Source organism: Hyla sarda, chromosome 8 (genome assembly GCF_029499605.1).
Source record: "Hyla sarda isolate aHylSar1 chromosome 8, aHylSar1.hap1, whole genome shotgun sequence".
NCBI classification, from domain to species: Eukaryota; Metazoa; Chordata; class Amphibia; order Anura; family Hylidae; genus Hyla; species Hyla sarda.
In genome coordinates, this window is record NC_079196.1 from 8,397,370 (window position 1) to 8,423,895 (window position 26,526).

Below are 26,526 nucleotides of genomic sequence, written 5' to 3' on the forward strand. Positions count from 1 at the left end.
TTTGTCCCTTCTGCCGTCCCGTAGCTTCGACTTGTGGAAAATTGTCCCAGCCGGGAAACTGTAGCGGCTGCAGGAAGCGGAGCCGCACCCGGAGAACAGGAGACCGAGCCGGGAGCGGCGGAGAGGAGACACCGGAGGTGAGGAGACAGACATGACTACTATAGCCTCCATACTGACCTCCCTCCCCGGCCTCCACACTGACCCATCTCCCCGGCCTCCATACTGCCCTCCCTCCCCGGCCTCCATACTGACCTCCCTCCCCGGCCTCCACACTGTCCCCCCTCCCCGGCCTCCATACTGACCTCCCTCCCCGGCCTCCACACTGCCCTCCCTCCCCGGCCTCCACACTAACCTCCCTCCCCGGCCTCCATACTGACCTCCCTCCCCGGCCTCCACACTGCCCTCCCTCCCCGGCCTCCACACTGACCTCCCTCCCCGGCCTCCATACTGACCTCCCTCCCCGGCCTCCACACTGACCTCCCTCCCCGGCCTCCACACTGCCCTCCCTCCCCGGCCTCCACACTGTCCCCCCTCCCCGGCCTCCACACTGACCCATCTCCCCGGCCTCCACACTGACCTCCCTCCCCGGCCTCCATACTGCCCTCCCTCCCCGGCCTCCATACTGACCTCCCTCCCCGGCCTCCACACTGCCCTCCCTCCCCGGCCTCCACACTGCCCTCCCTCCCCGGCCTCCACACTGCCCTCCCTCCCCGGCCTCCACACTGCCCTCCCTCCCCGGCCTCCACACTGCCCTCCCTCCCCGGCCTCCACACTGCCCTCCCTCCCCGGCCTCCACACTGTCCCCCCTCCCCGGCCTCCACACTGTCCCCCCTCCCCGGCCTCCACACTGTCCCCCCTCCCCGGCCTCCACACTGTCCCCTCTCCCCGGCCTCCGCACTGTCCCCTCTCCCCGGCCTCCGCACTTTCCTCCCTCCCCGGCCTCCGCACTGTCCTCCCTCCCCGGCCTCCGCACTGTCCCCCCTCCCCGGCCTCCGCACTGTCCTCCCCCCCCGGCCTCCGCACTGTCCTCCCCCCCCGGCCTCCGCACTGTCCTCCCCCCCCGGCCTCCGCACTGTCCTCCCCCCCCGGCCTCCGCACTGTCCCCCCCCCCCCCCCGGCCTCCGCACTGTCCCCCCCCCCCCCCCCTCGGCACTGTCCTGTCCTGTCCCCCCCCTCGGCGCTGTCCTGTCCCCCCCCCCCCCCTCCCCGGCCTCCACACTGTCCTGTCCCCCCCCCCCCCCTCCCCGGCCTCCACACTGTCCTGTCCCCCCCCCCCCCCCCCGGCCTCCGCACTGTCCTCCCCCCCCGGCCTCCGCACTGTCCTCCCCCCCCGGCCTCCGCACTGTCCTCCCCCCCCGGCCTCCGCACTGTCCTCCCCCCCCGGCCTCCGCACTGTCCTCCCCCCCCCGGCCTCCGCACTGTCCTCCCCCCCGGCCTCCGCACTGTCCTCCCCCCCGGCCTCCGCACTGTCCTCCCCCCCCCGGCCTCCGCACTGTCCTCCCCCCCGGCCTCCGCACTGTCCTCCCCCCCGGCCTCCGCACTGTCCTCCCCCCCCCCCCCCCCCGGCCTCCGCACTGTCCTCACCCCCCCCCCCCCCCGGCCTCCGCACTGTCCTCTCCCCCCCCCCCCCCGGCCTCCGCACTGTCCTCCCCCCCCCCCCCCGGCCTCCGCACTGTCCTCCCCCCCCCCCCCCGGCCTCCGCACTGTCCTCCTCCCCCCCGGCCTCCGCACTATCCTCCCCCCCCCCGGCCTCCGCACTATCCTCCCCCCCCCCCCGGCCTCCGCACTGTCCTCCCCCCCCCCCCCCGGCCTCCGCACTGTCCTCCCCCCCCCCCCCCGGCCTCCGCACTGTCCTCCCCCCCCCCCCGGCCTCCGCACTGTCCTCCCCCCCCCCCCCCCCGCCTCCGCACTGTCCTCCCCCCCCCCCCCCCCGGCCTCCGCACTGTCCTCCCCCCCCCCCCCGGCCTCCGCACTGTCCTCCCCCCCCCCCCCCGGCCTCCGCACTGTCCTCCCCCCCCCCCCCCGGCCTCCGCACTGTCCTCCCCCCCCCCCCCCCCGCCTCCGCACTGTCCTCCCCCCCCCCCCCCCCCCGGCCTCCGCACTGTCCTCCCCCCCCCCCCCCCCCGGCCTCCGCACTGTCCTCCCCCCCCCCCCCCGGCCTCCGCACTGTCCTCCCCCCCCCCCCGCCTCCGCACTGTCCTCCGCCCCCCCCCGGCCTCCGCACTGTCCTCCGCCCCCCCCCCGGCCTCCGCACTGTCCTCCCCCCCCCCCCCGGCCTCCGCACTGTCCTCCCCCCCCGGCCCTCCGCACTGTCCTCCCCCCCGGCCTCCGCACTGTCCCCTCTCCCCGGCCTCCGCACTGTCCTCCCCCCCCGGCCTCCGCACTGTCCTCCCCCCCCCGCCTCCGCACTGTCCTCCCCCCCCGGCCTCCGCACTGTCCTCCCCCCCCCCCGGCCTCCGCACTGTCCCCCCCCCCCCCCCCCCGCCTCCGCACTGTCCCCCCCCCCCCCCTCGGCACTGTCCTGTCCTGTCCCCCCCCTCGGCGCTGTCCTGTCCCCCCCCCCCCCCTCCCCGGCCTCCACACTGTCCTGTCCCCCCCCCCCCCCCCCGGCCTCCGCACTGTCCTCCCCCCCCCGGCCTCCGCACTGTCCTCCCCCCCCGGCCTCCGCACTGTCCTCCCCCCCCGGCCTCCGCACTGTCCTCCCCCCCCCGGCCTCCGCACTGTCCTCCCCCCCCCGGCCTCCGCACTGTCCTCCCCCCCGGCCTCCGCACTGTCCTCCCCCCCCCCCCCCCGGCCTCCGCACTGTCCTCCCCCCCCCCCCCCCCCGGCCTCCGCACTGTCCTCCCCCCCCCCCCCCCCCCCCCCGACCTCCGCACTGTCCTCCCCCCCCCCCCCCCCGGCCTCCGCACTGTCCTCCCCCCCCCCCCCCCCCGCCTCCGCACTGTCCTCCCCCCCCCCCCCCCCCCCGGCCTCCGCACTGTCCTCCCCCCCCCCCCCCCCGCACTGTCCTCCCCCCCCCCCCCCGGCCTCCGCACTGTCCTCCCCCCCCCCGGCCTCCGCACTATCCTCCCCCCCCCCGGCCTCCGCACTGTCCTCCCCCCCCCCCCCCCGGCCTCCGCACTGTCCTACCCCCCCCCCCCCCTGCCTCCGCACTGTCCTCCCCCCCCCCCCCCCGGCCTCCGCACTGTCCTCCCCCCCCCCCCCCCCCCGGCCTCCGCACTGTCCTCCCCCCCCCCCCCCCGGCCTCCGCACTGTCCTCCCCCCCCCCCCCCCCCGGCCTCCGCACTGTCCTCCCCCCCCCCCCCCGGCCTCCGCACTGCCCCCCCCGGCCTCCGCACTGTCCCTCCCCCCCCCCCCCGGCCTCCGCACTGTCCTCCCCCCCCCCCCGGCCTCCGCACTGTCCCCTCCCCCCCCCCCCGGCCTCCGCACTGTCCTCCCCCCCCGGCCTCCGCACTGTCCTCCCCCCCGGCCTCCGCACTGTCCACCCCCCCCCCCCCGCCTCCGCACTGTCCCCCCCCGGCCTCCGCACTGTCCTGTTTCCCCCCCCCCCCCCGGCCTCCGCACTGTCCTGTTCCCCCCCCCCCCCCCCCGGCCTCCGCACTGTCCGGTTCCCCCCACCCCCCCCGGCCTCCGTAATGTCCTCCCCCCCGGCCTCCGCACTGTCCCCCCCCCCCCCCCCGGCCTCCGCACTGTCCCCCCCCCCCCCCCCGGCCTCCGCACTGTCCCCCCCCCCCCCCCCCGGCCTCCGCACTGTCCCCCCCGGCCTCCGCACTGTCCTGTTCCCCCCCCCCCCCCCCCCCCGGCCTCCGCACTGTCCTGTTCCCCCCCCCCCTCCCCGGCCTCCACACTGTCCTCCCCCCTCCCCGGCCTCCACACTGTCCTCCCAGCGTCCCCCCTCACTCAGTTTCCTCTTGGCTTCTCCCAGATCCTTCCTGTAGACCACCAGATGTTGACCCCCCCCCACCAGATGTTGACTCTTCCCCCCCCCCCCCCACCAGATGTTGACTCCCCCCCCCCCCCACCAGATGTTGACTCCCCCCCCCCCCCCCACCAGATGTTGACTCCCCCCCCCCCCCCCCACCAGATGTTGACTCTTCCCCCCCACCAGATGTTGACTCTTCCCCCCCACCAGATGTTGACTCTTCCCCCCCACCAGATGTTGACTCTTCCCCCCCACCAGATGTTGACTCCCCCCCCCCCCCCACCAGATGTTGACCCCCCCCCCCAGATGTTGACTCCCCCAGAAATCTTGTCTCCTTAGCTGCTGGTGGCTTTACACTCCTAAGGCTGCCGCCTGGCATTGAGCGCGGTGACCTCAGTGTTAGCTGCTCAGCCATGGAGACCTCAGTCCACAAAGGCCGTACGGATGGTCACATGATCATTTACGCCAATGTTTCCCAACTAGAGGCCTCCAACTGCTGCAAAACTATTTAGCTGTCCGGGCATGCTGGGAATTGTAGTTTTGCAACACCTGGAGGCACTTTGGTTAGGAAACCCTTGTCTATAGACACTGCAGGACTGTATGTGGAGCTCTAAGCTCCTTTGGGGCTATAACATGGGGTTCACATACTTTTTGCCCTTTTTATTTGTTTGCACATCTAAAATATGTAAATGACTTCTCAAGCAGCTTTCAATTTGGAGATCGGATCATGAATAAAATGTTGCGATGCACAATGTTCTGCAGCTTCATGGAGAGAAAACAGTTGGAGTGGCGTGCATTGTGGCGTCGGCCCGCGTTGTGGCGTTGACGTGTGTTGTGGCGTCGGCGTGCGTTGTGGCGTTGACGTGCGTTGTGGCGTTGACGTGTGTTGTGGCGTTGTGGTGCTGGCGTGCGTTGTGGCGTTGACGTGTGTTGTGGCGTTGTGGCGTTGACGTGTGTTGTGGCGTTGTGGCGTTGTGGCGTTGTGGCGTCGGCGTGCGTTGTGGCGTCGGCGTGCGTTGTGGCGTCGGCGTGCGTTGTGGCGTTGGCGTGCGTTGTGGCGTCGGCGTGCATTGTGGCATTGGCGTGCGTTGTGGCGTCGGCCCGCGTCGTGGCGTCTCAGTGGATACAGAGTCCATGTCCTGAGATGTAGCTGCAGCTTCGGTTCCTCTGCTCCGGTGTCAGGTCCATTTCGAGGTTCACCCCAATCCTCTGCGCCTCCTCGCCCCGGCGCTGTTCTTTCCTTCGTCTTGGAGGACTCATGAAGGGCAGTCACACGGCTGAGTGACTCATGGAGTGGCCGGCGGCTGTGTCGGTGACTGTTCTACCAGCTGATACATCACCGCAGAGATCGCAGGCTGATCCAGCCCATGGGGCCCCAGCTGATATCAGAAGTATGGCCATGCTGAGAGTTGTAGTGCAGGGGAGCCACAGGTTGCTGATCTAAGCAGAATACATTCCTGTGCTTTACATATTGGACAAAAGCTTAAACCATAACTGATACATTGATGCAAACTCTCAGCACAGGAAAAAGGTTTGTGCCGCCTCTGGATATCACCAATAATGCGCCTCCTTCACTGACAGCCGGCAGAGATCTTGAAGAAGGCTGCAGAAGTAAAATGTAGTGAATGTAAAGTAGATTAGAAAGTTAGAGAATGTTTTACGTGACGATAAATAAGAATGATTTACATAGGACTGCTGAATGGTTGTAATGTCAGCGCTGAGCCAGGATCCGCCCACACAGCGATACAGATGCTAAATAAAGATAAGGTATTAATAATAATATGGAGGCACTCCCTGCCGCCTCCCTCACTTATTCCTGGGGAGATACGTCAGCCCGGCGTCTGCTCTCGGTATGTGGCGGGTGTATATTTGTGTGTATATTTGTGTGTATATTTGTGTGTATATTTGTGTGTATATTTGTGTGTATACTTTTTTGTCCCCCTCATATTTTGGGCCTTTATTTGTGTCTTGTTCAGTTGCAGCTCCTGTAGGATATGTCAGTGCGGGGGGCTCTTCTATTCTACATGTGACCCCATAGGTGGTTGTTCCCCAATCTGTGGCTCTCCGGCTTTTGCAAATGTACAAACCCCCCCCCCCCATCAGGTCTCCTGGCCTCTATACTGCCCCACATTTATACTGCCCCCCCCTCTGTGGCCTCCATACTGCCACCCTCTGTGGCCTCTATACTGTCCTCCTCCTCCCTCTGGCCTCTATACTGTCCTCCTCCTCCCTCTGGCCACTATACTTGTCCTCCTCCATCCCTCTGGCCTCTATACTGTCCTCCTCCTCCCTCTGGCCTCTATACTTGTCCTCCTCCTCCCTCTGGCCTCTATACTTGTCCTCCATCCCTATGGCCTCTATACTGTCCTCCATCCCTATGGCCTCTATACTGTCCTCCTCCGTCCCTCTGGCCACTATACTTGTCCTCCTCCTCCCTCTGGCCTCTATACTTGTCCTCCATCCCTATGGCCTCTATACTGTCCTCCTCCTCCCTCTGGCCACTATACTTGTCCTCCTCCTCCCTCTGGCCTCTATACTTGTCCTCCTCCTCCCTCTGGCCACTATACTTGTCCTCCTCCTCCCTCTGGCCTCTATACTTGTCCTCCTCCTCCCTCTGGCCTCTATACTTGTCCTCCTCCTCCCTCTGGCCACTATACTTGTCCTCCTCCTCCCTCTGGCCTCTATACTTGTCCTCCTCCTCCCTCTGGCCTCTATACATGATGGGAGTTGTAGTTTCCAGTGACACAGGTCTGGGATCACTGCTGTTGTTTAGCAGTCGGATGTGAACAGAGGTTTATAGAAGTGTCGCTCAGCTGCTTCAGTATTTGTAGTTTATTTTTAGGCCTCATATGTGATCAGATTGTTCAGTGGGTGAGAAGTGAATCTGGTTTTATCAGACTTGTGCCCCCCCCCCCCAGCGATGGTCTTTCCCACCCTTAGGGCTGTGTTCACACGTCACGTGTTATTCTGCTGTAACCAGTGGCTGAGCCTTATATTCCGGCCCGGACTCTTCTGGGTTTGTGGAAGCGTCGGATGTGGATTGTGGTCGGATCTAACAGCAGGAATATGAGGCTGGAGTCATACGGGGGAGAATTGCGCTGTTCTGTGCAGAATAATGCAGTGCAGCAGATTCTAGGGATCGACCAATTATCGGTTTGGCCGATATTATTGTCCGATAATCACTATTTTGGACATAACTTTACCGATATTCCTGTATAAGTTATCAGCCATTGGCCTGAAATGTGACAGATTATCGGTATTGTCCTTAAAAAATCGATATTGGTCGATCCCTAGCAGATACTGTGTGTTTTGCACCACCACAAAGGAAGCACCCAAATAAAGTGCAGCGCGTGAGTACGGCCCTACGGGGAGGGGCTGGGGTCGCCGTCCTAGTCACATGGTCATTCTGAAGCGCAGTGGAGCTGGTGAGTCTGGACAGGTCGTCCGTCCCTTATAGCTGGTGGTGGCCGTGTGTACGGGTTATATGGATGACCTGCTCCCCGTCAGCCGTGGGTTAGTCCAGGCCCAAATCCTAGGACTATGTGAGTATCTGGGGTCTCCTAGTAAAATGACGTCCCCTCCCATCTGCTGTAGGTCACAGTTCTCTCTAGTGACGTCTGTTCTGCTCCAGGAGCCATCGCTGGGTCTTGAGAAGATTCTCTTTATAAAAGTTTCACACGAGACGTGAAATAATTAGGACACGGCCCCCGGGGCTCCGAGGATTTATTGTCCTGTTTGTGGACTCTACAGTGAAGGTCTGATGGCTGATAACAGGGAGCAACAGATTGTAGGGTGAGCGGCCTTATACTCCTTGTATTGGTGACGGTCACATTGTCATCTGCCCTTTTATGATTCATTCGTCTTATAGGACATTTATAGAAACTGCAGTAAATGAGGTGTCGCCAATTAGTCCGAGATCCGATCTGTATACAAGCCAGCGATGGGCCATGAGATGGGCAGTGACGCCATATTAAGGGAGAGGGGGGTGGTGAGTGATGTCATATGGGGGGGGGGAGTGATGCCATATTGGGGGAGTGATGTCATTTTAAAGGGGGTCAGTGATGCCATATTGGGGGGGTTAGTGATGCCATATTGGGGGGGTTAGTGATGCCATATTGGGGGGGTTAGTGATGCCATATTGGGGGGGTTAGTGATGCCATATTGGGGGGGTTAGTGATGCCATATTGGGGGGGTTAGTGATGCCATATTGGGGGGGTTTGTGATGCCATATTGGGGGGGTTTGTGATGCCATATTGGGGGGGGTTAGTGATGCCATATTGGGGGGGGTTAGTGATGCCATATTGGGGGGGGTTAGTGATGCCATATTGGGGGGGGGTTAGTGATGCCATATTGGGGGGTTAGTGATGCCATATTGGGGGGTTAGTGATGCCATATTGGGGGGTTAGTGATGCCATATTGGGGGGTTAGTGATGCCATATTGGGGGGGGTCAGTGATGCCATTTTAATGGGGGGGGTCAGTGATGCCATTTTAATGGGGGGGGTCAGTGATGCTATATTAAGGGAGAGGGGGGGTGGTGATGCCATATTGTGGGGAGTGATGCTGTCTCTTTCCAGGCCCCAGTTTCTATTCATCTGAACCCTGAGTCTTCTTGATGTTCCTTGATGAGGATTATTATAAGAAGCGTTCCCGTCTTGGCAGCCATGTTGGATGATGTGGAGGCGCTGGCTGTGCGGGGCTCAATACACTTCGGTTCTGTTGTTTGTAGGGCTGAGCTTCCTGCGTCACGTATGATCATCATTCCTCTCCCTGTCACTCGCCGGCACGGATCCCTCCCTGACCCCACTACCACAGCTGGGACTCCTCTCTCCCGTCCTACAGACTCAGTGACGTCCAGAAAACCTCTTGGTTTATATTTCCAGCCGATTATATCCAGAGAAATCCTTGTTTCTTGCTGTGGCCTCGTGCCAGGAATAGACGCTTCTTACAACAATCTCCGGCTCCTGTATCAATGAGATCCGCCGCACCGAGAGTTCTGTAGGGTAAGGCGCTTCTCTCCGGGGGGGACAGTATCTCTATTTAAGGGGGAGGGTTTTTACTCAATTTGGGTTTAAGTTTGGGATAAAACACAGGTTGTATTGAGGGGTCTTAATATCTGCTGTATGGGGTACAGATGGGCCCCTTATTCTGTATGGGGGGCTGCTGGAGACGCGTCCACTGTTTAGGGCACTGCCAGGGCTGTGTCTTCTGTGTAGGGCGCTGTCGGGGGTTATATCTGCTGTATTAGTATCTGATTCATAGGACCCTTCTGTAGTTTCATGCATTCTCATTGTCGTGTCTTGTCCAGGTCTTTGGCGCACTACACTTACCAGCTGGGCAGTACATAGTATCCAGTGAAGCTGTGATAGTAACTACAATGAGTCCTTTATCTGGTCTTGCAGGACCTCGGTCCCTGTTGACGTCCTGGTGTCTGGTCCGGTTATTGTTGGCCCATAGACTTGGGTAACATTTGGGTGATACATATTGGATTGGATACATATTGGATTGGATACATATTGGATCTGTCGCCTTATGCAGCTGCATCGTGAAACTCTCACACTTTGCTGATGACTTGTAGCTACAATATATCTGTTTGTTCCATAAAGAGTTAAAGGGGTATTCCGCTGCTCAGCGTTTAAAACAAACAGTTCCGAACACTGGAGTCGGGAGCTCATGACGTCATAGCCATGCCCCGTCACGCCCCACTCCCTCAATGCAAGTCTATGGGAGGGGGCGTGACGGCTGTCACGCCCCCTTCCATAGACTTGCATTGAGGGGGTGGGGCGTGACATCATGAGGGGGCGGAGCTATGAGGCCACGAGCTCCCGGCTCCAGCGTTCGGAACTGTTTGTTTTAAACGCTGAGCAGCGGAATACCCCTTTAACTCTATTGAAAAAAGTCCCATGATCTCGCAATCCCGACCACGCTGTCGCCCAACGTGTTTATTTTCCTTAGTGACTTATGGGGAAGGTGACTACATCCCGCCGCTTCTGCTTTTTCTTTTATTTTTTAGCAGAAGTCCAGACTGCCGTCCCGCACTGAAGATAAATTACATTTTATATTTTATCCTTTCACGGTCTATTCACATGTACAATATCATGTGCAGATTTGATGCTGTGTTAAGTCCATTTAGTTTACATTAAAATCTGCAGCTTCAAATTCTGCAGCATGAAATATACGCAGGATACGGTACATTTACCATATTATATTGTAATGTACAGAAATGGCTTCAATTATAGAGGAGCTAAGAGTAACAGATCTTATACCATGTATACGACCGACTAAAAACCTGGAGGGACCCTGATCCTTACACTATAGGACTAAACATCTTACAACACTCCAGGCTCTGCTGCACTTGTTAGGTTGTTGATGTATAATAGACGGTACAAGAAGGATGAGCTGCCACTAAACATTTATAAATCAATGACTAATCCTGAGTTATATCCTGTATTATACCCCGGAGCTGTACTCACTATTCTGCTGGTGAGGTCACTGTGTACATACATTACATTACTTATCCTGTACTGATCCTGAGTTATATCCTGTATTATACTCCAGAGCTGTACTCACTATTCTGCTGGTGAGGTCACTGTGTACATACATTACATTACTGATCCTGTACTGATCCTGAGTTATATCCTGTATTATACCCCAGTGCTGTACTCACTATTCTGCTGGTGAGGTCACTGTATACATACATTATATTACTTATCCTGTACTGATCCTGAGTTATATCCTGTATCATACTCCAGAGCTGTACTCACTATTCTGCTGGTGAGGTCACTGTGTATATACATTATATTACTTATCCTGTACTGATCCTGAGTTATATCCTGTATTATACTCCAGAGCTGTACTCACTATTCTGCTGGTGAGGTCACTGTGTACATACATTACATTACTTATCATGTACTGATCCTGAGTTATATTCTGTATTATACTCCAGAGCTGTACTCACTATTCTGCTGGTGAGGTCACTGTGTACATACATTACATTACTTATCCTGTACTGATCCTGAGTTATATCCTGTATTATACTCCAGAGCTGCACTCACTATTCTGCTGGTGAGGTCACTGTGTACATACATTACATTACTTATCCTGTACTGATCCTGAGTTATATCCTGTATTATACTCCAGAGCTGTACTCACTATTCTGCTGGTGAGATCACTGTGTACATACATTACATTACTTATCCTGTACTGATCCTGAGTTATATCCTGTATTATACCCCGGAGCTGTACTCACTATTCTGCTGGTGAGGTCACTGTGTACATACATTACATTACTTATCCTGTACTGATCCTTAGTTATACCCTGTATTATATCCCAGAGCTGTACTTACTATTCTGCTGGTGAGGTCACTGTGTTCATACATTACATTACTTATCCTGTACTGATCCTGAGTTATATCCTGTATTATACTCCTGAGCTGCACTCACTATTCTGCTGGTGTACACACATTACAGCTCACATGTCATTTATATAGGACACTGCTGTGACTTCTTATCTGTGTCTGTCCTGGTCCTGCTCATTTTCTGTCCCATATTCCCCATTCTCTCCTATAAGCCGCCTCCTGCAGTTTGTTCTGTTCCCTATATATCCGTTATAGATGTCGGCTGGGAGACCCCAGTGTGTTGGGTCCCTGTTATAGGATTGGGAGGTCACATGTCAGTGCTGGGGGTGATGGTCCGGAGTTCTCATCAGGCCGGATGTTGGGAAGGGAAGTTTACACTATATCCATGAAGGCGAACAATGACAGGAAGCCGGAGCCCTCCTGTAGGATTTAAAGGGACAGTGTTCTGTTTATATCACTGCTGGAACGTTATAAGACCCCGTTCACACTGCAGAGATTCCACTTGCAGCAGCCTCTTATTCACTCAGTGGGAATTCTGCTGCTTAGTTCACATGTCAGAAGTTCCGTAACCACTAAATCTTCTATAGGAGATCATTGATGGGTTGTGGTTCGTCTATACCCCGCACTGTCACTTGTTATGGATGTCATATTGTTATCGTTAGCTATAACCTATTATAAAACGGGAGAAAGAGCGTAATAGAATTGTTCACAGCAGAAAAATAAAGACACTTGAAAAATGTATTTTTGAGGGATTCTACAGCTGCTCTACAGGCCCCTCCCCATGGACGCAGGCCCCTCCCTGTCGATGCAGGCCCCACCCCATATACAAGCCCCTCCCAATTGGCGCAGGCTCCTCATGGAAGCAGACCCCTTCCCCATATACAAGCCCCTCCCCATCGATGCAGGCCCCACCCCATATGCAAGCCCCTCCCCATCGATGCAGGCCCCACCCCATATACAAGCCCCTCCCAATTGACGCAGGCTCCTCATGGAAGCAGACCCCTTCCCCATATACAAGCCCCTCCCCATCAATGCAGGCCCCACCCCATATACTAGCCCCTCCCAATTGACGCAGGCTCCTCATGGACGCAGACCCCGTCCCCATATACAAGCCCCTCCCCATGGATGCAGGCCCCACCCCATATGCAAGCCCCTCCCAATTGACGCAGGCTCCTCATGGACGCAGACCCCGTCCCCATATACAAGACCCTCCCCATGGATGCAGACCCCTTCCCCATATACAAGCCCCTCCCCATTGATGCAGGCCGCTCCCCATATACAAGCCCCTCCCCATGGATGCAGGCCACTCTCCATATACAAGCCCCTCCCCATGGATGCAGGCCACTCTCCATATACAAGCCCCTCCCCATGGATGCAGGCCACTCTCCATATAGAAGCCCCTCCCCATGGATGCAGGCCACTCTCCATATACAAGCCCCTCCCCATGGATGCAGGCCACTCCCCATATACAAGCCCCTCCCATTGCCCTATGTGTAGCAGTTTACTTATAATTGGTAGAAGTGGATTTGTAATTACCTCCCACTCAAATTAGACGAAACATCTTAGGGTGCGTTCACACTTCCTCTGTCCCTGATTCCCCCCCCCCCCCCCGTTTCGCTTCCGTTGTTGCAGCTTGTAAACGGATTACAAACGGTTGTAAATTAATCCTATTTATGTCAATGGGATTTTTTTTTTACAATCCTTTCACATCCGTTTGCACCTGTCTGCGCTCCGTTTCAATTTGTTTTTTTCTTTTACGAGAGAAAAGACGGTGCATGTAGTAGTTTTTTTTTTCTCCCGTCAAAAAAGTTAAAAAAAAACGGAAGAAAAAAGGATGCAGTAAATTTATCATTGAAGCCTATGGAAAACGGATGAGCCTTTAAAGGGTTACTCCGCTGCCACAGCGTTCGGAATGTTTTGTTCCGAACGCTGGGGGCAGGCGGCAAGAGGTTGTGACGTCATGGCCAGGATCCTTTTGATGTCACACCACGCCCCCTCAATGCAAATCTATGGGAGGGGGCGTGGCATATGCCACGCCCCCTCCCATAGACTTGCATTGAGGGGGCGTGGCCGAGACGTCAGTGTTCCCCAGTCGATCAGACATCTTATCCACTATCCTTTGGAAAGGGAATCAGATATCTAGAGGCGGAGTACCCCTTTAATGTCATCTGTTTGAATCCGTTTTTTGATCCGTTTTTACTTCTGAGCATGCTCAGAACAAAAAAAAAAAAAGTGTGTGGGGGGGGGGGTGTTATTTACTGAACAATAACAGTTCCAAATGGATAACAACCGCTTGCACCAGTTATTGTCGTTTTTTTTTTTTGCGAGAGAAGAACGAGACGGGTCTAGACGGCCGTGTGAATGCAGCCTTAGCGGGAGTTGTCCGTATTCTCTCTCCTTAAATCAAGCAGAACTGCAGTGTAAAGCGACGATGAGAAAATGTGCAGATTTTCGTTGGTCTCTGATTACAGACAGAAATTGGCAAATTTTTCCGATATGTTTGTCCGAAAATAACTTCTATAGATGTCGGTGGCAAAAAATCAGCAAGTTCTTAGTTCCCGACCTCGGCCGCAGTGATGGAGGATTTGTTTCCCTGTAGGAGATGTCGGGATTCTCTCCGGGGACGTTCATAGGAAACAAATCTGAATCATTGTAACATTGAATGTATTTAGGAGCCGCAGAGCAGAAGCCGCGGTCAGGACGCGAAATTATCTGCCGCACCAGATCTGGAGTAAACATGGAAAGTTTTATTCAGTGTTTACAGGAGTCCAGACTCACACTCCAGCCGTAGGATTTACTATTGTCTGAACACTAAACAAAATGATCTCCTCCATAAATACTGCACCAAGAGAGGGGCCCCAGAGGGTACAGAACCATGTGACCTACCTGTCTACTCTATACTCCAGAGCTCACTATTCTGCTGGTGAGATCACTGTGTACATACATTACTTATCCTGTACTGATCCTGAGTTATATCCTGTATTATACTCCAGAGCTGTACTCACTATTCTGCTGGTGAGATCACTGTGTACATACATTACATTACTTATCCTGTACTGATCCTGAGATATATCCTGTATTATACTCCAGAGCTGTACTCACTATTCTGCTGGTGAGGTCACTGTGTACATACATTACATTACTTATCCTGTACTGATCCTGAGTTATATCCTGTATTATACTCCAGAGCTGTACTCACTATTCTGCTGGTGAGGTCACTGTGTACATACATTACATTATTTATCCTGTACTGATCCTGAGTTATATCCTGTATTATACCCCAGAGCTGTACTCACTATTCTGCTGGTGAGGTCACTGTGTACATACATTACTTTACTTATCCTGTACTGATCCTGACTTATATCCTGTATTATATATCAGAGCTGTACTCACTATTCTGCTGGTGAGGTCACTGTGTACATACATTACATTACTTATCCTGTACTGATCCTGAGTTATATCTTGTATTATACTCCAGAGCTGTACTCACTATTCTGCTGGTGAGGTCACTGTGTACATACATTACTTATCCTGTACTGATCCTGAGTTATATCCTGTATTATACTCCAGAGCTGTACTCACTATTCTGCTGGTGAGGTCACTGTGTACACACATTACTTATCCTGTACTGATCCTGAGTTATATCCTGTATTATACCCCAGAGCTGTACTCACTATTCTGCTGGTGAGGTCACTGTGTACATACATTACATTACTTATCCTGTACTGATCCTGAGTTATATCCTGTATTATACTCCAGAGCTGTACTCACTATTCTGCTGGTGAGGTCACTGTGTACATACATTACATTACTTATCCTGTACTGATCCTGAGTTATATCCTGTATTATACTCCAGAGCTGCGCTCACTATTCTGCTGGTGGAGTTGTTGTGTATAGTAGTATGGCCTTTCTCATACTGTAGTGTCTGGACCAGGTCTTGGTTTTTGGTCTCCCTCTTGGGATCCTAATTGAGGAGGTGTCTCTCTTTTTGTCTTGTAGTTCCTGAGGTTATAGAAGCCGCCAGTTGGTGCATGACTGCAGCCGCCAGAAACATCCAAGATGGCCGCCAACAAGAACAAAACCCAAAGTTCTCTGGTCCTACACAAAGTGATCATGGTTGGTAGTGGTGGAGTGGGCAAGTCTGCGCTGACCCTACAGTTCATGTACGATGAGGTGAGTGCTGGGGGTCACAGGGGATCAGACCTAATCTGATATCTGTGGGGGCTGATGATGTGTAACATCTGGAGAATGGAAAGTGTCCAGTGTAAGGTGATGGGAGAGATGTGCACATACTGTTCATACACAGAATGCCCCTTTATTAGAGCCCGGGGCCCTCTCAGGATGGAATACGACATTCGACCCCAGATATAGCATAACATACAGGAATCAGTTTTCTGGGGATCAGTCTCTGAATCCACATGAGATGGTAAATGCAGTGATCTGGGTGACGTGGAGTGAGGCCTGGTCATCAGGGTAGACCACCCTGTATGGGCCAACTGAATGGGGGCCAGGATCTGACGGCCAACTGTATGGGGGCCAGGATCTGACGGCCAACTGTATGGGGGCCAGGATCTGACGGCCAACTGTATGGGGGCCAGGATCTGACGGCCAACTGTATGGGGGCCAGGATCTGACGGCCAACTGTATGGGGGCCAGGATCTGACGGCCAACTGTATGGGGGCCAGGATCTGACGGCCAACTGTATGGGGGCCAGGATCTGACGGCCAACTGTATGGGGGCCAGGATCTGACGGCCAACTGTATGGGGGCCAGGATGTGACGGCCAACTGTATGGGGGCCAGGATGTGACGGCCAACTGTATGGGGGCCAGGATCTGACGTCCAACTGTATGGGGGCCAGGATGTGACGTCCAACTGTATGGGGGCCAGGATCTGACGGCCAACTGTATGGGGGCCAGGATCTGACGGCCAACTGTATGGGGGCCAGGATCTGACGGCCAACTGTATGGGGGCCAGGATCTGACGGCCAACTGTATGGGGGCCAGGATCTGACGGCCAACTGTATGGGGGCCAGGATCTGACGGCCAACTGTATGGGGGCCAGGATCTGACGGCCAACTGTATGGGGGCCAGGATCTGACGGCCAACTGTATGGGGGCCAGGATCTGACGGCCAACTGTATGGGGGCCAGGATCTGACGGCCAACTGTATGGGGGCCAGGATCTGACGGCCAACTGTATGGGGGCCAGGATCTGACGGCCAACTGTATGGGGGCCAGGATCTGACGGCCAACTGTATGGGGGCCAGGATCTGACGGCCAACTGTATGGGGGCCAGGATCTGACGGCCAACTGTATGGGGGCCAGGATCTGACGGCCAACTGTATGGGGGCCAGGATCTGACGGCCAACTGTATGGGGGCCAGGATCTGACGGCCAACTGTATGGGGGCCAGGATGTGACGGCCAACTGTATGGGGGCCAGGATGTGACGGCCAACTGTATGGGGGCCAGGATGTGACGGCCAACTGTATGGGGGCCAGGATGTGACGGCCAACTGTATGGGGGCCAGGATGTGACGGCCAACTGTATGGGGGCCAGGATGTGACGGCCAACTGTATGGGGGCCAGGATGTGACGGCCAACTGTATGGGGGCCAGGATGTGACGGCCAACTGTATGGGGGCCAGGATGTGACGGCCAACTGTATGGGGGCCAGGATGTGACGGCCAACTGTATGGGGGCCAGGATCTGACGGCCAACTGTATGGGGGCCAGGATCTGACGGCCAACTGTATGGGGGCCAGGATCTGACGGCCAACTGTATGGGGGCCAGGATCTGACGGCCAACTGTATGGGGGCCAGGATCTGACGGCCAACTGTATGGGGGCCAGGATCTGACGGCCAACTGTATGGGGGCCAGGATCTGACGGCCAACTGTATGGGGGCCAGGATCTGACGGCCAACTGTATGGGGGCCAGGATGTGACGGCCAACTGTATGGGGTTCTCTCATGTAATGGTGTGGAGAATATACTGGGGAAGGAGAGATCAAGGAAAATTATCACAAGGGATCAGAGGAGGAGAATACAACTATGCATAAATATATCAGGACAGTACAGAGATCTCTCCATGATCTATTTATACCCAGGACTGTATATATATAACAAGGAGGTGACCTAATAATATATATAATATATCAGGACAGTACAGAGATCTCTCCATGATCTATTTATACCCAGGACTGTATATATAACAAGGGGGTGACCTAATAATATATATAATATATCAGGACAGTACAGAGATCTCTCCATGATCTATTTATACCCAGGACTGTATATATAACAAGGAGTTGACCTAATAATATATATAATATATCAGGACCGTACAGAGATCTCTCCATGATCTATTTATACCCAGGACTGTATATATAACAAGGGGGTGACCTAATAATATATATAATATATCAGGACAGTACAGAGATCTCTCCATGATCTATTTATACCCAGGACTGTATATATAACAAGGAGGTGACCTAATAATATATATAGTATATCAGGACTGTACAGAGATCTCTCCATGATCTATTTATACCCAGGACTGTATATATAACAAGGGGGTGACCTAATAATATATATAATATATCAGGACAGTACAGAGATCTCTCCATGATCTTTTTATACCCAGGACTGTATATATAACAAGGAGGTGACCTAATAATATATATAATATATCAGGACAGTACAGAGATCTCTCCATGATCTATTTATACTCAGGACTGGATATATAACAAGGAGGTGACCTAATAATATATATAATATATCAGGACAGTACAGAGATCTCTCCATGTTCTTTTTATACCCAGGACTGTATATATAACAAGGAGGTGACCTAATAATATATATATAATATATCAGGACAGTACAGAGATCTCTCCATGATCTATTTATACCCAGGACTGTATATATAACAAGGAGGAGATCTAATAATATATATAATATATCAGGACAGTACAGAGATCTCTCCATGATCTATTTATACCCAGGACTGTATGTATAACAAGGGGGTGACCTAATAATATATATAATATATCAGGACAGTACAGAGATCTCTCCATGATCTTTTTATACCCAGGACTGTATATTTAACAAGGAGGTGACCTAATAATATATATATAATATATCAGGACAGTACAGAGATCTCTCCATGATCTATTTATACCCAGGACTGTATATATAACAAGGAGGTGACCTAATAATATATATATAATATATCAGGACAGTACAGAGATCTCTCCATGATCTATTTATACCCAGGACTGTATATATAACAAGGAGGTGACCTAATAATATATATATAATATATCAGGACAGTACAGAGATCTCTCCATGATCTATTTATACCCAGGACTGTATATATAACAAGGAGGAGATCTAATAATATATATAATATATCAGGACAGTACAGAGATCTCTCCATGATCTATTTATACCCAGGACTGTATATATATAACAAGGGGGCGTCCTCTACGTCTAGAGGAAAGAAGGTTTCTACACCAGCACAGACGGGGGTTCTTTACTGTAAGAGCAGTGAGACTGTGGAATTCTCTGCCGGAGGAGGTGTCATGGGGAACTCTGTAAAAGAATTTAAAATGGGTCTGGATGCATTTTTGCATTTTAATAACAACATTACTGGTTATGTATAATACATTTATAGGGACAGAAGGTTGATCCAGGGATTTATTCTGATGCCATATTTGGAGTCGGGAAGGAATTTTTACCTCTAATATGTGTTGTGTTTTTTTTTTTTTTTTTTTTTGCCTCCTCTGGATCAACTCAGTAGGGACTCATTAGGGTTATAGGTTGAACTTGATGGACTCTGCTCTTTTTTTCAACTTCATGAACTATATAATGCTGGTGTCTGACCGTGATGATCAGCTACATCATGGTGTGGTAGGGGTTAAAAATCTCAGGAACATTGATACATTGTAACAAGCTCTTCACCTGTGTATGAAACAGATGTAGTTAAAGAAATACTGTAGTTGAATATAACTTATCCCCTATCGGAAGGCTAGGGGATAAGTTACAGATTGTAGGGGTCCGACTGCTGGGACCCCCCCACGATCTCCTGTACGAGGTCAAAGCAGTCCACAGGAAAGGGGCGTTCTGTCGCTGCATGACGCGGCGGCCGACACCCCCCTCCATTTATCCCATAGAGATGAGATCTCCCCGTACAAGAGATCGTGGGGGGGGGGGGGGTCCCAGCGGTCGGACCCCTACAATCTATAACTTATCCCCTATACAAAGGATAAGTCATATTCCAGTACAGTATTCCTTTAACAGCTGCAAAAGTCACTCTCCTGCTCTGGACTCCAAGCTGACCGCTAACCAACACTGATACATTGTAACAAACCCTTTTTACAAAAATGACTCCATAAATAAGTGTCTTGTGTTTATAAAAAAAAAATAATAATTATATATATATATATGGGGATATTAGTGTTACTCTATAGGTTATATATTGTAACAAAGCCATCAGCATCTTATAATGTCACCTGGAAGGTTCTGTTCACTGACAGTAAGCAGATATCCTAATAATAGTGAACTGAAACCTGTTATGAATCCATTACTGAGGCGGTGGATGAAGATCCATGTAAGCCGTCCATTAGGAGCTCAGTATAAAGCAGTGGTCTCAAACTGGGGCTCTCCAGATGTTGCACAACTTCAACTTCTAGCATTCCCTGTAAGCCAAACACCTGTCTGCCTCCTCCAGAGGATCCACACTGGTCATGAAAGGTAAATAAAGGCTTCCCTTTTGCAAAACTTCAACTCCCGGCATGCTGGGAATTGAAGTTTTGGAACATCTGGAGGCCCACAGTTTGAGACCACTGGTATAAAGCGATCGCTGGGATCGATACCACAGATTTCCTCCTCATAGACATGGCTGACTCTCTCTGCTTTCTGTCTTTGCCTCAGTTTGTAGAGGATTACGAGCCCACGAAGGCCGACAGCTACAGGAAGAAGGTGGTGCTGGACGGGGAGGAGGTGCAGATAGACATACTGGACACAGCCGGCCAGGAGGACTACGCTGCCATACGGGACAACTACTTCCGCAGCGGAGAGGGCTTCCTGCTGGTCTTCTCTATCACAGAACAAGAGTCATTCATCGCCACCAGCGAGTTCAGGTCAGTACAGGATAAGTAATGTAATGTATGTACACAGTGATCTCACCAGCAGAATAGTGAGTACAGCTCTGGAGTATAATACAGGATATAACTCAGGATCAGTACAGGATAAGTAATGTAATGTATGTACACAGTGACCTCACCAGCAGAATAGTGAGTACAGCTCTGGAGTATAATACAGGATATAACTCGGGATCAGTACAGGATAAGTAATGTAATGTATGTACACAGTGACCTCACCAGCAGAATAGTGAGTACAGCTCTGGAGTATAATACAGGATATGATCAGTACAGGATAAGTAATGTAATGTATGTACACAGTGACCTCACCAGCAGAATAGTGAGTACAGCTCTGGGGTATAATACAGGATATAACTCAGGATCAGTACAGGATAAGTAATGTAATGTATATACACAGTGACCTCACCAGCAGAATAGTGAGTACAGTTCTGGAGTATAATACAGGATATAACTCAGGATCAGTACAGGATAAGTAATGTAATGTATGTACACAGTGACCTCACCAGCAGAATAGTGAGTACAGTTCTGGGGTATAATACAGGATATAACTCGGGATCAGTACAGGATAAGTAATGTATGTACACAGTGACCTCACCAGCAGAATAGTGAGCACAGCTCTGGAGTATAATACAGGATATAACTCAGGATCAGTACAGGATAAGTAATGTAATGTATGTACACAGTGACCTCACCAGCAGAATAGTGAGTACAGCTCTGGAATATAATACAGGATATAACTCAGGATCAGTACAGGATAAGTAATGTAATGTATGTACACAGTGACCTCACCAGCAGAATAGTGAGTACAGCTCTGGAATATAATACAGGATATAACTCAGGATCAGTACAGGATAAGTAATGTAATGTATGTACACAGTGATCTCACCAGCAGAATAGTGAGTGCAGCTCTGGGATATAATACAGGATACATATTTTACTGTGTGAATAGATAATTTAATAGTGTGTGTGTAGATATATATATATATATATATATATATATATATATATATATATATATATATATATATATATATTTGTATGTTTATTAATGATGATAGGTGACAGATGTATATTGAAGCCACTAGAATGTTGACTATTGCAGCAATGATAGATTTAGCTGATAGACAATGTATCAATACCTCTATTATTCCTGACTGTACGATGTTCTGATGTTTCATAGACCTTTGCGGGGGGGGGGGGGGGGGGGGTCAGACAGGGGTCAGACAGGGGTCAGGCATGGGTCAGGCAGGGGTTACCTGTAGCTGCGTTGACTACTTTGATGGTTCTTTTGCTATTGAGGAATGTAGTTTCCTTTGTGGAGACAAGAAGAGACAGGAGGGCGATACATGTACGGAACGTGCCGCAGCCTGCAGCGCCGGGGATCGCCCCACGTTTGGTGTCATGTAGCATCATGAGAGATAAATGAATAAAGTAACAAGCTGTGACAGGTGGTGAGAGGGACAATGGGGGGGATCACTGATCGTGAGAATGAGTGGCCACTCATCTGTATTCAAGTGAGTGGGGCCGGCTGCCGTCTCCTCACTATGGCTGAGGGTCCCAGCGATCATGTACCAATCCCCTTTAATGATGCCCATAAGGACCAGTCAGACTCCGGCTTTTATCTGGTTTGGTTTTTGTACATAACTGATAGTTGTTCATTTCGGAGATTATTTTTTTATACATTTTGTGTAGATTATGACCCGTCCAGGGCTGTTTCTTCCTTTGTGAGGCTCCGCTATGATTATAAGGTGCGGTATCCCATATTGTTCATAATATCTGACACCTTCTCGTCTACAGGGAGCAGATCCTGCGTGTGAAGGCAGAAGAAGACAAGATCCCTCTCCTGGTGGTGGGGAACAAGTCTGACCTCGAGGACCGGAGGCAGGTCGCCGTGGACATAGCCCGGAGCAAGGCAGAGGAATGGGGGGTGCAGTATGTGGAGACCTCCGCCAAAACCAGAGCCAACGTAGACAAGGTGAGAGACTCCCATCATCCACTGGTAGAGACAAGACCCCTGACTACCCTTCCCGGCAGCAATATTGTCTTTTATGGAGCTCATTCTGCTGTCATCAGGCCATGTGCAGGACTGTATCTTATTTCTCCAATACTGATCACGGCAACTGAAGTATGCAGAGGTCATACAGAGACTCATCAGATCCCCACGGTGCAATCGCGGGGGGTCCGATGAGTAAAGCTGGCTGTCAGCACTCCACCTGCTCTTTATCTCCTGGGATCTTCTCTTCTAGTCTGCCTTCTATCAGACCAGAGAAGTAGATCACAGATAACACTGATTGTTGATATGCCTATGCAAAACACTGATCAATATATGCAACCAGAAGATTGCTATAAAAAGTCCCCACCCAAAAAAAAAATAACAAAAAATTACCATATTCATTGGGTACAAAAAAAATTAAATAAACATATTTGGTATTGCCGCGTGCGGGAATTTCTGATCTATTAAATATAATGTTAATGATCATGTATGGTGAATGTAAAAAAAAAAAAAAAAAAAAAAAAGCCCAAAATTGCTGGCTTTTTATTTTATCACATCTATCCGCAAACGTGGTACCGAAAAAAAAATGATAATGCAAAAATAAAAGCTCCTGTGGCCTCAAGACTAAAATGGTTTTTTCCTTAAAGGAGTAGTCCACCGCGCACTTTTTTCATGTTATCCCGTCCGGGCTGCAAAATAAAAGAAAACGCACTCTCTCTTACCTGCCAACGAGCCCCCGGAGCTCCGGCACAGGTGTTTGGTCCCCGGGCTGTATTCTTCTTACTTCCTGTTAGCCCGGCACGTCACACGGAGCTTCAGCCTATCACTGGCCGCAGCGATGTCCCGCCTCTGCTGGTGATAGGCAGAAGCTCCGTGTGACGTGTTGGGCTAACAGGAAGTAAGAAGAATACAGCCCGGGGACCGAACACCTGTACCGGAGCTCCGGGGGCTCGTTGGCAGGTAAGAGAGAGTGCGTTTTCTTTTATTTTGCAGCCCGAACGGGATAACATGAAAAAAGTGTGCACCGGAGTACTACTTTAAAGGAATACTGTTGTGGAAAATAACTTCTCATAGGGGATAAGTTGTAGATCGGGGGGGGAGGTTGCTGTGACCCGACCACTGGGAACCCCATCGATCTCCTGTACGAGGCCCCGGCAGACTGCAGGATCGGAGCGTTCTGTCCCACGCATAACGCCCTATGGGATACATGGGGAAGGGGGGTGTAGGCAAACGTGTCATGCGGGGACAGACACGCCCCCTTTCTGTGGACTGCCAGAACCCCGCACAGGATATCACGGGGGGGGGTCGCAGCAGTCGGACCCCCCGCAATCTATAACTTAAAGATCCCATAAGTTATTTTCAACTACAGTATTCCTTCAAGGGGTTTACAACGTGAGTGCGTGGCAGTATAGCACTGGGTATATCCGTTTTCTCCCGACCTGGGGCTATTGCAAAACTACAACTCCCATTATGCACTGTGTTGCATTACAGATGTTGCAAAATTCCTATCAGGAGGATTTGCAACAACTGGAAAACCACTGCTTGGCAATGTTTTCCAACCAGTGTGCCTCCAGTTGTTGCAAAACTAAAACAGCAAAAGGTTTGTGTTTCCCAACCCATGTGCCTTCAGCTGTTGCAAAACTATAACTCCCAGCATGCCCGGACAGCCAACGGCTGTCCGGGCATGCTGGGAGTTATGGTTTTGCAACAGCTGGAGGAACCCTGGTTGGGAAACACTGCTTTAGATGATCGCTGATTCTCAACCAGTGTGCCTCCAGCTGTTGCAAAACTACAACTCCCTGCATGCCTGGACAGCAAAAGGTTTGTGTTTCCCAACTAGTGTGCCGTTTTCTGTTGCAAAACTACAACTCCCAGCATTCCCTGACAGTCATTGGCAACACCTGGGGGCACCCAGGTTGGGAATAATACTGGATTGTATAAATAAGCAGTGACCTCACTATTAGCAAGGCATGCTGGGAAGTCTAGTTCATTGTGGGAGGAGCTTATAGCACGCAGGCGTTATAGACTCCACCCCCTCACAGCTTTTGTTAAGACCGGGGCCTTTTTTTAAAATTTATTTTTATTTTTTTAGGTGTTTTTCGACCTCATGAGAGAAATCCGAGCTAAGAAAATGTCCGAGAACAAAGACAAGAACGGGAAGAAAAGCGGCAAAAGCAAGAAGAGCTTCAAACAACGATGTTGTCTACTGTGACCGCCGCCGCCGCCACGCGCTGAGGACACCACCTGTGAAGGGCTGCTCTAACCCCCAATCTCTGATTTATTATTTTTTTTTCTAATGCGACATTTTAGTATGTAATTCATTTAGCGCTCTAAAGACTATGCGGCGAGGCCGGCGCCGGTCTCATCTCCACCATATAAAACTCTGGGGTTTTACTTTCTCTTCCTATAAAATTTTTTTATTTTTTTTTTATTTTTTGCCAAAAGAGAACAAATATTTTTTTTTTTTTGTATCACATCAGAAAGTAAACATTATACTAAAAGAAAACATTTTTTATAGCGGCCGGTGATTTTAACAGAAAACTGCGGAGTGTGCGAATGCTCCGGCGCCACGTGATTAGTGCCACATCCCTGTCCATATCTGAGAACGGGGGAATTACAAGGTCAGTATTTACCCCACCATGAGACCGCAGAGCGCGTACGATCACTCCTATCCTTCATTGGCTGTTAATGTGTAACTATGAATTTGTTGCGGCAGGAGTAGGGACACGCGTAGCTCATCCGCAGCGTATTTTTATGGTTTGGATGCGTCAGCTCCCTGCCGTGCCGTGTGCCCTGCGTGTCTGCTCGTAGCAGCAAGTCGGGACACAGGGATCTGCAAGTCTGTAGTAAACTGCGCGTGTGTGTAGTCTACTCAGACATTGCAGTCGCTCCCTTGCTTGCTAAACTAGGCCGAGCTCGCGCGCGCGATGTTGGAAAGTAAACTGCGCATGCCCTTGCAGTTTATTGCAGACTAGCAGATCCCTGTGTGTCTGCTGAAAGCAGTGGATTGCTCCTATGAGAAGACATGCAGGACACGTAGGTGCAGCTTGGAGCTTACTCTAGGGCAGTGTTTCCCAACCAATGTGCCTCCAGCTGTTGCAAAACTACAACTCCCAGCATGCCCGGACAGCAAAAAGTTTGTGTTTCCCAATTAGGGTGCCTTCAGCTGTTGCAAAACTAAAACTCCCAGCATGCCCGGACAGCAAAAGGCTTGTGTTTCCCAACTAGGGTGCCTTCAGCTGTTGCAAAACTAAAACTCCCAGCATGCCTGGACAGCAAAGGGTTTTTGTTTCCCAACTAGGGTGCCTTCAGCTGTTGCAAAACTAAAACTCTCAGCATGCCTGGACAGCAAAAGGTTTTTGTTTCTCAACTAGGGTGCCTTCAGCTGTTGCAAAACTAAAACTCCCAGCATGCCCGGACAGCAAAAGGTTTGTGTTTCCCAACTAGGGTGCCTTCAGCTGTTGCAAAACTAAAACTCCCAGCATGCCCGGACAGCCAACGGCTGTCCGGGCGTGCTGGGAGTTATGGTTTTGCAACAGCTGGAGGCACCCTGGTTGGAAAACACTGCTTTAGGGGCAGTCATTGGCGCATCCGGAGCATATTTTACGTGTTATACCCTACACTCCCGGCAGGGTAGGGGACTTCCAGCTGTTCCGTAGACGTCTCGCTTTAGTAGCGGGCTGCGGTGCTGCCGGACGTTTCAACGTGTACACTTCCGCCGCAACAAAATTACGGTCACCTACGTACCAATGACCGCTTCCTCTGCACCCCGGTAACGCGTCACTCTTTATACATGCAGCATTAAGTTGTACTTGTTGTTTTTTTGTTTTTTGTTGTTTCTTTGGTTCAGTTGCCAAATTTCCTCTTGGTGCAATTCTCTCTGCACTTTACAAAAGCCACTAAAATTTTGCAATGAATAAAAAACATTTTTCACTCACGGACGTGCGAGGAGAGACAGAGATGTCCGCTCCTCCCCCGGGAGAAGCTTTACTGTTGGCATTGTAGAAGTCAAATGTGTTATTAAAGGGGTACCCTGTAGGAAAATTATTATTATTTTTTTTTTTTATAAACTGGTGCCAGAAAGTAAAACAGATTGGTAAA

The 26,526-nt window shown here is 51.8% G+C and overlaps 1 protein-coding gene across 2 annotated transcripts; it reads left to right on the top strand.

Moving 5' to 3' along the window:
- On the top strand, window positions 1-26,526 carry RALB (RAS like proto-oncogene B). 2 transcript variants are annotated; one of them, XM_056534981.1, is made up of 5 exons: window positions 1-137; window positions 15,278-15,451; window positions 20,203-20,411; window positions 22,230-22,407; window positions 24,518-26,526. In XM_056534981.1, exons 2-5 carry the CDS (start codon window positions 15,338-15,340, stop codon window positions 24,635-24,637), a joined length of 621 nt encoding a protein of 206 aa, XP_056390956.1. In that variant the 5' UTR covers window positions 1-137; window positions 15,278-15,337; the 3' UTR covers window positions 24,638-26,526. The 2 variants fall into 2 exon arrangements, with proteins under 2 accessions (XP_056390956.1, XP_056390957.1); XM_056534982.1 differs by lacking the exon at window positions 1-137 and adding an exon at window positions 8,708-8,923.

What these genes read in the sequence shown, in the direction of transcription:
- RALB (XM_056534981.1), top strand. Translation starts at nt 15,338, where the DNA reads ATGGCCGCCAACAAGAACAAAACCCAAAGTTCTCTGGTCCTACACAAA. An exon ending in TACAGTTCATGTACGATGAG is followed by an intron (nt 15,452 to 20,202) that starts GTGAGTGCTGGG and finishes TCTTTGCCTCAG; the next exon opens with TTTGTAGAGGATTACGAGCC. An exon ending in ATCGCCACCAGCGAGTTCAG is followed by an intron (nt 20,412 to 22,229) that starts GTCAGTACAGGA and finishes TCTCGTCTACAG; the next exon opens with GGAGCAGATCCTGCGTGTGA.